We start from the raw sequence: 11230 nt of genomic DNA, 5'->3' as shown, positions 1-11230 counted from the left end.
TTAAGGGCATAACTTTGGGTTAAACACTGGGGGAGTTAAGATCTCTGCCCATATAAGGATTTTTTTTAAAGCAAAAAAAGTCGGTGTAAATGTTTCCTAATTGGAGGAAGAGTGCAAAATCATTAACTCTGATAAAAGGACAAGGTTAATTTACCCCAGTGATGTTCAGGGACAGTCAGGACAGTCTGAGGACAGACAGCTCTGAGGTTGAAGTTTATATTAATGCACACTGTGGCATGTCTCTGTACTAGGGATGTGAATCTTTGGGTGGCTCACGATTCGATTCGATTCCGACTTTCAGGGTCACGATTCAATTCAAAATCGATTCAACCGATTCTTGATTTTCTTTTTTCGATTTTTAGTTTGCTTTATTAACACCAGACCATGTGAAAAAGTTGAATGATGATGATGTCTACAGACTATTATATCAGAAGCCATATTTCCCCCAAAAAAATGCACATCACATGTTTCAGATTTATTCAGCAGCAATATATTCGAACCATTTTAAAGTTAACTGCTACGTGAAGCTGATTTTATAGGCTACTCTCTTTTCAAAAGCCTGGACTGAAGGATGTGAATATTTGGGTGTCTCTTCGATTCAAAATCAGTTCTCATGCACATGCACATGGACATGTAGCCTATCACCTGTAACAAAGGCTGCTAAAAAAAAAGAAAAGAAAAAAAGACAGCACTCTGCTCTCACGCCAGCTCACCTGCAGCCTGTCTGCCTCTGCAGCGCCACAGAGGAGCTGTCAGAGCTGCTGCTGCTGCTGGTCCTCTCTCTTCAGCCTGCTGTTTGGCTACACTTTGTATGAGTTTAAAAAAGTGAAGATCTAACGTCACCTGAGCACCGATCAGCTGATCCAGAGCGCAGTGGATGTGGCTGCTCACACTGTGTCCTAACTGGATGCGACGCGAGCGAGCGTCCGACAATCGCATCACATCTGACGCTCTCTGTCCACACTGAATCCGTGCGTCTGTTGTCATGGAAGCACATCAGCTGTGCGCTCGCCCGCTCCACAGACTGGAGACGTAACTACCCGGTTAAAAGATGGGTGAATTGTGCCTTTTAAAACAAGTTTCATGAAATATAAAGCCAACAGCAAGTTGTCTCTATAGTGTAGGAACACGAGTTGTAAAAAACATAATGGAGGGTTTTCTGTAACATTATAAGACGGTGCACCGCCCCCCGCGGTTTTTTTTACACTCATTATCTCTCTCTCTCTCTCTCCCAACAACCCAAACAAATGCACATGTTACTGTTGACTGGCTCTATTCCAGCCACATGATTGGTTCGGCGCGGTGGAAATCTCATTATCATTGGTTATTTGTATTGTCTGCCAAAACATGGATGAATGAAACCTATCGACCACGTCTCATATTTCTATCGAGGAAAAGTTATTTCACAATTTATAGACACAACACCGACAAGCACTGAGAGCCGCATGTTGCAGTGACGTTATATAGGCTATAAAAAAAAATCCGCAAATAATAAGCCGACGAAAAGGTGCAACCGGCCGGTCTGAGCTGCGTTCATGTGCCTACTTTAAAACTCTCCAGTCAGTGACCTGGTGGCGGCTGTTTTGGCCGTCAGCATTTTATCCACGCAGCGATCGTCCACGGCTTAGTGGTGTTTTATTCTAGGGGTCGGTGGTGGCTGTGAGACAGCAGCAGCTCCACGTTGAGGAGGGGGCAGCTTCTGCTCACCTGACTCTGTGCAGCTTCTTCATTAAATCCAAACAGTCCGACACAGCGACGCACTGCTCCTTTAGACTCTAAAGTCTCTGTCGCTCATCAGCCCGGAACTCGCCGCCATGGACCAGAAGCGACGGCGGCGTTTGGCCTCAGAGAGTCTCGGACTGAACTGATGAAGCCTCTTGGATGAAGGTGAAACGTCTTCCTAGACAAACTAAGTCCAGTTGAACCTCCTTTGAAAAAAAAAAAAAAGTTGTTGGCGGCTCGTGAATTTTTTTTTGACACGAGTCAAAAAGAGCGTCAAACCGCGTATCTCGCGTTTGGTCGCGCGTCACAACTCGAGCGAAAAAAAAGCGTTCCTCGTGTTTGGTGGGAAGCCCCTTGTGGGTCTTCCCACCAAACACGATGAAAGAGACGAAGACGCGATGGTCCCGTCGCACAAAAAAAATCGGTTGTATTGCGTCGCAAAAAAAAAAAGTCGCGTCTACCGCGTCTCGCGCCTAATCGCGTCTTTGCGTTACGGCCTTTTACACCGCGGACGTAACGAATAAACGGTGACGGTGTGAACGAACAACATAGAACAGGACCAGACGTGGCGTTGTTTCCTCTTTTCACCGACAGCTCCACTCTCCCTTACTTACACTAACTACTGTTATTGTTGAGGCCAGAGAATTGTGGGATTTGTAGTTTTTGACCAATCGCAGGTTGTGCTCTTTCTGTGATTTTCCCGGTTCACACATGTTTTTTTTTTTAGGGGCAAATGCGAGTGAAATGCTCGCCCATGGTGGGCATAAGAAAATGTAAGACCTGTCTAAAATTATTTAAGACTTGAACACAATAATAACTGAATGAAATGAAATAAAATGAGTGATTCAATGTACTTCATTGAGACGGGTTCCAGGTTCCAGGTTCTCAGACATTTTAGATAACTGTTGAAATTATACAATGTTTTTATTGTATAAATGTTTGTTTGTTAGTTTTGGTTGAGTATGAGATGGATTTGTTGAGTTTTGCTTTAAATAAAATTAGTTTTTGGTCAAAAATGTTGATTTTATGGGACTTTCCACGATTGCATATTGTTGCCATATGGCAACAATTTACCAACGACCCCCCCTTTACAAAAAATTTAAGATTTTTTTTAATATTTCTGTTATTTAGACAATTTTAAGTAATAAAAACATGCAAAACATTTTTTACCATGCCTTAGTAATATTTCATGCAATAGAGGGTTAATGGATTAGTTGTTTGGTCAATAAAATGTTAAAAAATGTTGAAATATGTCAGTCAGTGTTTCCCAAACCACAAGATGACGTCGTCAAATGTCTTGTTTTGGTATCTGTCATTACAGGTGGCAGGGCAAGGTGTATGAGGACCATGAATGAAAAGTAAATGTGAAAATTTGCTTTGCAAGTTTACAGTGTGCACCCCTAACTTTTCTGCTTGTGCTCCTAAAATTTCAAGTCACGGGCCACTGTGCTCCTGGTAAAGCTATGAACAGGGCACATCACATCTTGTCATGAATCATTAATTCAATGTAAAGAAGACCAAATTTGATTCAGAGAGAAAAGCAGATCAGTTAAATCCAACCAGTGCATTTCTGTGGCGTCCTCCTCCAGCTTTACCTCTGTAGCCACCAGCAAACTAAAGACAACAACTCACCTGCTAACTCAATGATATGACTATCTTCCCCCTTTTATATGATGAACCAGCCTTGTGGCTCTTTTCAGTATGTTTCTGGGCAGAATATGGGCTTGACCAATTAAGACCAGTTACATTGGCTGATTTTGACTTTTTATTTTCTTTTTCTTTTTTGTTAAATTACACCCTTGGTTTGCGTGAACTAAACTCTTATCTCCAAACTAACTTAGCTGTAGCTTTGGGCTTAGCTTGTAGCAGCTAGCCCCGGAAGCTAACGTCACAGCAGGTGCTGCCTAAACCTTTCACAGCTAAATTTATATTATTAATGAGGAGGGGGAGGGGGGGTGTACGTAACCATGTGATCATGCTTCTTCACTTTAACCAACAGTGTTTCATTGAGGTGTGTGAGATCAGCAGGTTAGTTGCTGTTTAGTTTAGTTTAGTGTAGTTAGCATCGTTAGCAGTAGCATCGTCTCAGAGCTGCTGGCCGTTCAGCATCAACTGAGCCACACAAACTCAACTTCAGCACACACACACAAACAAAACAGACACAGTCCACAAGATGTGTGTATCTACAAACTCGTAAACCTAATATCGACGTAAAGTTTACACTGACCTATTCTTGAAAATACGGTTTACTGCACAGGGGTCCATGCTGCTGCTGCTGCTGCTGCTGCTAACTCCATTCACAACAACAACACAGAGAAGAAACCGTTCACACCGCGGTGCGTTCAAGAGCAGCCGCTGCTCCACTGTTCTTCTAGGTTACTCATAAAACTGTTTGAATTCACACCGCTCAGCTACAACATGAGTATTGGTTAATTAATAGGTAAATTGAACATATGGGAAACACAATTCAACATAGTTTATTGTTTATTGTTGTTTGTTTTATTTTGTTTAGACATACAAATCCATCAAAATCCCAAAAGAGTATGAAACATTAGCCTATGATTTTTATTGTATATTACTGATCCTGTACTTGTTTTCCTCTTATTGACATCTCTTTGGTATGTGTCTTTAATCTATCTATCTATCTATCTATCTATCTATCTATCTATCTATCTATCTATCTATCTATCTATCTATCTATCTATCTATCTATCTATCTATCTATCTATCAATCTATCTATCACTGTGTAGCCATATACATTTATGCCTATTTATTTTTGTGTCTCTTCTTGGCTTTTATTTTGACTTTATATGTATATATATATATATCAATAATTTGATTTATTCATTATTTGTTTGTTTTTAAATGGAAACCAGAAACACGCTGACAAACTTATTTCTTTTCTCTCTTTTTTGGTTTACAAATAAAAATGAAGTAAAACAATAACATGAATACATTCTTGGTTTCAAACTAAATTATATTATAATGATATGACTGATTGTTTTTTCATTGTTTGAAGCAGGTTTTTAAATATATACCAGGTTGTTTTTCCCAATTAGAAATCAATTATGGATAATAAAATTCCACACATTTGTTTTTATTAACAAACAAACAAACATTTTGAGACTGTACACCATAGGTAAATCCATAAAGAATGTATAGACAATGAACAAGACGAGAGCAAATGTGTGTTTTTTGTTTTAAAAGTAGAAAAAAATAGAAATTTGTTTTTGTTCTGAAAGTTATTAATGATTTACTTTACCATTTTCTTGTATCGTTGTATCATATTGAATTAAATCTTAATGATAAATTCAGTCTTTACAAAAAGTGATGTGTTCATTGCATCATGAAGAATAACAGAACACAAATGGGAAAAGTAAAGGAAGTGTGAAAATATCTTATGTCTTCCCTTATCAGTCTGTTTCTACGAAGAAGAAGAAGAAGAAAAAAATTCATCTGAAAATGCAAAAGGTTTTTCTCTGGTAGAGAAGAGGGGCTGGTCGCGGGGCAGATGGAAAGTTTGTCCAATCCGCTGATGAAGCAGCCTGAAATGTAAAAGGTTAATCTCACTTCCTCGGTTCAGCCATTGATGTGAAACTCTGATTAGATCACATCTGCACTGCACATCTGTTACAACTGAGGTAGCCGTATCAATCATCACTCTCACCTCTCACTATTAGTATTGTCTTTCACACACAGACACACACACACACACACACACACACACACACAATAGCCAAGCCAACACATAATTTCAGATAATAATTACATCAGATCATTGATAAAAAAAAAGAGAGATCAGATAAAGTCTGATAATAGAAAAAAATACATTAACATTGAAATCAATGAATAAAGAATAATAGGCAGAATAATATTAATTCATTATTTATAAAATAATAGGCAGAATAACCCTTAACGCTACACTTAAAACCTTATGTATAGATTTATGTGTCAGCTTGATGCCTCAGAAAATAATACCATTAACAGTTTGACCATCATCAACAGTAATATCAAATGTCTTTTATTATTTATAAGCTTTTTTTTTTTTTTTTTTAACTTTATTCTCTTATGTGTTGTGTGTCTGTTGTTGTTGCCTTGCCTATGGATCTTGAGTCTGAAATAAAGACATATACATAATAATATTAATTCATTATCTATAAAATAATAGGCAGAATAATTCATTATTTATAAAATAATAGGCAGAATAATTCATTATTTATAAAATAATAGGCAGAATAATTCATTATAGGCAGAATAATGTTAATTCTTCATTCTTGTTGTGCAACATTGAATGATACTCAGATTACATCAAGAGTCTCCTTCTCCTCTTCCTTCCTTTGAACAAGTCACTCACAATGAGGTCAGCGTGTGACATAATACTACCCAAACACTGTGTAGCCTAGTTCCGACTCTTCTTCCTTCCTGTTCACTCACTGCGTGGATATTATTATTGATGCACTTGACATGAACTCACCTGAGGGATGCCCAGGAAAACCCTGCATGAGTCACTGCGCTGCCTTAGCGACGTTCAGCCCGTGTATAAAGGGCCCGAGCGGACACAGAGGACTCATCATTCACATCAGGGACCAGCAGCAGCAGCAACACAACTCAACTCAACTCAACTCAACTCAACTCAACTCAACTCAAATCAACTCAACTCAACTCAACTCATAACGAGCCAACATGAACGTCTCTGCTGCTCTCCTCTTCTCTCTCCTCTTCGCGGTCGCATCCTGCTTCCCAGCCGGGCTGCAAGATGCATGCGCCGATGTGCGGAACAGCTCAATGGAGCTCAACAGCATCGCCAAAACTGTATCAAAGGAGGTAAGCGTTTCTTTATTTTATTATTCTCAACTCTAATGTCAATTTTTTTTTTTTTTTTTTTTTACATTAGTGAATCAATTACTAAGAGCAAAACAAAATCTATTGGAAACAAGAAGAAAATCCCACTAGAACAGCTTTGAATATTACTGTAATGAACACAGCGTGCAATTACAGAATTGTTTTTAGTAGCCTAGTTGCAAGATAGTGTAGCCTATTTTTTCTTTCTTATTTATCACATATATTTTTTTTACCTGTGTTTTCTCTTTTTTTAATGGCACCTTAGGAAGATTGAACCTCTCAATTTCTTTGTGCTTTTTGCAAAGACAATAAAGACATTGTATTCTATTCTATTTGCCTATTTTATATTATATTAAAGAATATTTGGCTTTACGTCTTTATTATTTCTAATAAAATGGTGTATTGACTGTATTATTTTTGCCTTAGGCAGGAAATTTATCCAATGATGGAGACTTGGATTTCGACACCAAACTCCAGTGGATGGAGGCTAAGGACATGTGTGACCCCGAGTCCATCAGACAGAAATCTATGGTAAGGAACAAACACTATAACAAAATAAACACAATAAACAAAACATCAAGTGTGTGTGTATCAGAAGAAATGCAACAAGTGTTTGTTAAAGTTTCCCCCCTCTCTTGCTCTTCTTTTCTCTTCAGCCTTGTGTGGGGAAGCTCCTCCACGTCCTGACCAGCTACAGCTCTGAAGTGGAGAAGCTCTCTGAGTTTCCCAGCTGCTCAGGATTTACCAACAAAGTGAAGCCGGCGATCCACAAACTGCACAAGGACATGAGCAGATGTGTGAGGGCGGCAGGAGGGAAGCATCATCAGAAGGTGAGATGAGTGTGATTTTTCATCCTTTATACAGCCTTGTTTTTATGGTTTTTCAGCTCATGGCGTCACAAAGATTTCTAATTTTATCTTTATCTTCTTTAATTCCTCCAGGAGTCTCAGCCCGACAGCAGCGAAGTCTTGTCCTCTGAGAACTGGGAGACGCTTCGGTACTGCCACTACACCATGAACAGACTCTTCTCCTTCTCCATCCTCACTGCTCGTGTCTTCGCCGTCGGGGATCCGGCTCATCACAGCGAGGGAACCACTCAGACGTGCAAATAGACTACGTAACAAATAATACAAGAAGAAATCCTGTGTTTGATCACATTGATCAAAAAGCATCCGGTACAGCGCTGAGCGGCTGACGATGAAGCTGGAAGTGTTTTCCTCCACTCTCTGGTTTCTGCCATGTATTTCCAATGGAATGATAATCTAATCTAATATAAACTAATCTATTTATTCAAAGTGTATTTATTGTATTTATTTATTAATATTTATCTAAATCAACTCGTGCTTTTTGTATTTATCTTGATTTGTGTGTGTGTTACTGTAATAAAACAATGATCAATCCTCATCATCATGGTGTGTAGTTGTTTATCAATGAGCTGTACAGTGGCTGTTCATTTCACAGAAAGCAACAAGGACAAATAATTCCCAAGTAAAGAAAAAGAAAGTTACCTTTCGCTGACAAACTCCTCTTTGTTTGGATGAATTTCCAGAGCGGCTCGCTGCAGACAGATGTGCAGCGGCGAGGAGGAAGCCGTGCTTTCCTGAAACACTCCTGCTAAACTTCCTCCCAGCCAGTCCGTCAGTCAGTCAGTGTCCTCTCTCGCTCTGATGATGCAACACATGCTCAGTCGTAGTAATTCAAGCAGCAACAACAACAACAACAGCAGAAAAAAAAAGGAAGGTCACGTTCAAAGGGGAAGAGGAAGTAGCAGTGAGCTCAGTGTAAAGACACTGGATTGCTCAACGCGGAAGTTTTGTTCTCTGAGTGACTGGATATCTAGTGAATTCAACCTCATTATAATCCACCCACAGGGATCCTGACCGGGAAAAATCCACTTCGCTGGTCACTGTTGCTGCTGCTGAGGTGTCACACTATGTGTCATCATGTAATGGTGGCCCCACTGTGAAGGAACAAGTGTAGTTTATTCATTTGGCCCAAATTTATTTAAGATGAGATAATAAAATGCACAAATAATGGACATTAATGCATTTGTGACCAGTATTTATGGCTTTTTACAGCTAGTCTTTTAATGCATAGTTACATTTTGCGAGTTCATCTATATTTGTACCATTTTTATCGTGTTATTTTCCTAATGGTATTGAATATTTAGGCAAGGAAAGGCATCTTTATTTATATAGCGCATTTCATACCAAGGCAACTCAATGTGCTTACATAAAGGCAAAACAAACCCAAAGAACAGCATAAAAGAGCATAAAAACAAAAACACAGCAGGAGCAAAGAAGAATAAAAAGTAGAATAAAAGAAAAAATATTTTTTTTAAAAAGAGCTCAGCCATAAGCACATGAAAAGAGAAATGTTTTTAACCTGGATTTAAAGGGATACTTCACACAAAATCGATAATTGTGAATTATGAATTATGGATTTTGGGTGAAGTATCCCTTTAAAAGTGCTCACAGTTGGGGCTGATTTCAGTTCTGCTGGTAGTTTGTGCAGCATCACAGCTAAATGCCGCTTCACCATGTCTAGTTTGAACGGACCTGAGTCAGTAGATCTCAGAGCTCTACTGGGTTTATACTCTACTAACATGTCATTCATGTATTCTGGACCTAAAACATTTACTCATTTAGTGCAGGTTACCAAGGTGACAATATATCGATATGGGGGATTGATTTAAAAATGTTAATAAATATGTGATTGTATTTAAATTATGATGAAATTGTTGTATTGAGACTTGGTTTGTATTGAAATATGATACTCCTCCATCTTTTGGAAATACTGGAAAAAACAACTGTGTGTCATTTTGAACAAACGTTGTTTAGGTTTATTTACTTAGCACGAAAATGCGTAAAACGCTGCGCAAGGAAGGAACGAAGTCCTGACAAACTTGTACAGAGTCCCACCCCTGTCTATCTATGATACAAAACAAAAGACAAGCAGACAACAACACATGAGCTAAACAAAAGAAAAAGACAAGAAATCAGTAGCAGCAAGAGTTAGGGTACTTGAAGCAACAGCAAAAAATATGTGACAAAAGCAGAACAATGACAAAGAAAATATAGGCTGGTTAGAAAGTGAGTAGGGATATATACGGCAGTTAGGTTTCTGTAGAGCAGTGGTTCCCAACCTTTCTGGCGACCCCGTGATCAAGATGCACCAGCTCAGATATTTCTATATGCTGAATTTTATTTGAACTCGATTTGAAAAAAAAAGTATACAATACAGTTGTTTAAGATTGTGTGTGTTTTTAATCATAACAATAATTAGTTTTAAAGTATTTTTTTTAATCAATTACTAGACATTTCAGGCGACCCCACATGGGGTCCTGACCCCAAGGTTGAAAAACACTGCTATAGAGAGTAAAAATTCCTTCAGATTCTTTTTAAATGTCTGTATGTATGATTTTATGTGTGTAAGATGCTGTGTGTGTGCGCGTGTGTGTGCGCGTGTGTGTGTGTGCGCGTGTGTGTGTTTTCTCATTTAATATCTGGACCTTGAGTCTGTAAATACAGTTATATAGATCCAAAACTGCTTATAAACAAATAAAATCCTAGGAAGAGCTGTATTCGCTACAGATCAGGCCTCACTGGCATAAAAGCCTGTGTTTTAAAATCATCTGTACATTTCATAGTATTATTTTAGTAATCTATGTCTCTTTGTTTTGTTTTGTACTTTCCCTTTTAATGGACTATAAGTCTGTAATAAAGATATAATGATAATGAAAAAGGTCACTAGGCTATAGGTCACATTATTGTGTGTCTGTGCTGTAGTTAACCCGTCAGACTGAAGGTGTTTTTTCTATGATAAATTAATGTTTATTATGTCGTCAACATGAGAAGTGTCGTGCCCGGCAGAGCGTCTGTACAGGTGACTGATGTGACGATGATGCAAAGCAAGCAAACGTGTTACTGTAAGACGCTAATAAAAGGTGATGACGACATTATAAACTGATTTGATTCGGGCTTCACCTGTTTTGTTTTGTTTTTTTTATTATTATTTACTGCTCTTTGTTTTACAGCATAAACCTCCTGCGTGGAAACTTTACAACTCTGCACGTGTCAGGATAAAATGTTGATAGAAAACTGATGTTTCAAGAAATGACCGACTCAGCAGACCTTAAGTTCCTCAAACTGTCCCAGCAGGTAATCCATTAGATAATTGCTATGTGATTTTTTTTTTTCTTTTGTCTTACATCACTTCCTTATCACAAGTATCTAAACACTGGCCGCGGCTACCGGGAAGCAAACTTCCCAGCGGCAACAGTATGTGTGTGTGTGTGTGTTTTTGTTTTCATTCCCATTAGTCATTGAACCTCTCAGATCTCATGACTTTAATTCATGAATGAATTTCCACACTTCAGTTTTAGGGCTTCATTCAGCAGTTACTACTCTACAGTCCAGAGGCTGCAGCCGCTGGCCGGTCACAAGATCTGTAGATGTTGATTGTTTACTCATTATCTCAGCTTCCACACCTGGAAAAACCCGTTCAGGTGGACTTCATAAGGATGAGTTCGGTCTGAGGCTTAAAGAGCAACTTTCATTTGGTTTGTAACTCTACAATAACAATCTGCACTGACACAAACTGTCTCCATGATCCTGGACTCTGATAAATCTAAATCAATAAGATAATAAACTACATCTTGATCCA

The 11230-nt window shown here is 38.6% G+C and overlaps 2 protein-coding genes across 2 annotated transcripts in view; one reads left to right on the top strand and one right to left on the bottom strand.

Annotated features, from left to right (window-relative positions):
• The window catches only part of pan2 (poly(A) specific ribonuclease subunit PAN2), a 30517-nt gene extending 26437 nt beyond the window's left edge, over positions 1-4080 (bottom strand). The window contains exon 1 of the mRNA XM_085782777.1: positions 3950-4080. The gene's annotated coding sequence lies outside the window, so the exon portion shown is untranslated. The remainder of the gene's footprint in view (positions 1-3949) is intronic.
• A 2326-nt stretch (positions 4081-6406) lies between these two features.
• On the top strand, positions 6407-7677 carry LOC146985042 (uncharacterized). The gene is made up of 4 exons (XM_085783015.1): positions 6407-6547; positions 6992-7096; positions 7222-7395; positions 7507-7677. Exons 1-4 carry the CDS (start codon positions 6407-6409, stop codon positions 7675-7677), a joined length of 591 nt encoding a protein of 196 aa, XP_085639141.1.
• The last annotated feature ends 3553 nt before the right edge of the window (positions 7678-11230 follow it).

This window comes from Trachurus japonicus, chromosome 7 (genome assembly GCF_045865225.1).
Source record: "Trachurus japonicus isolate A0001 chromosome 7, Traja_1.0".
Taxonomy (NCBI): domain Eukaryota; kingdom Metazoa; phylum Chordata; class Actinopteri; order Carangiformes; family Carangidae; genus Trachurus; species Trachurus japonicus.
Note: the sequence above shows the minus strand (reverse complement) of the source record. Positions and strands in the feature narration are given on the sequence as shown.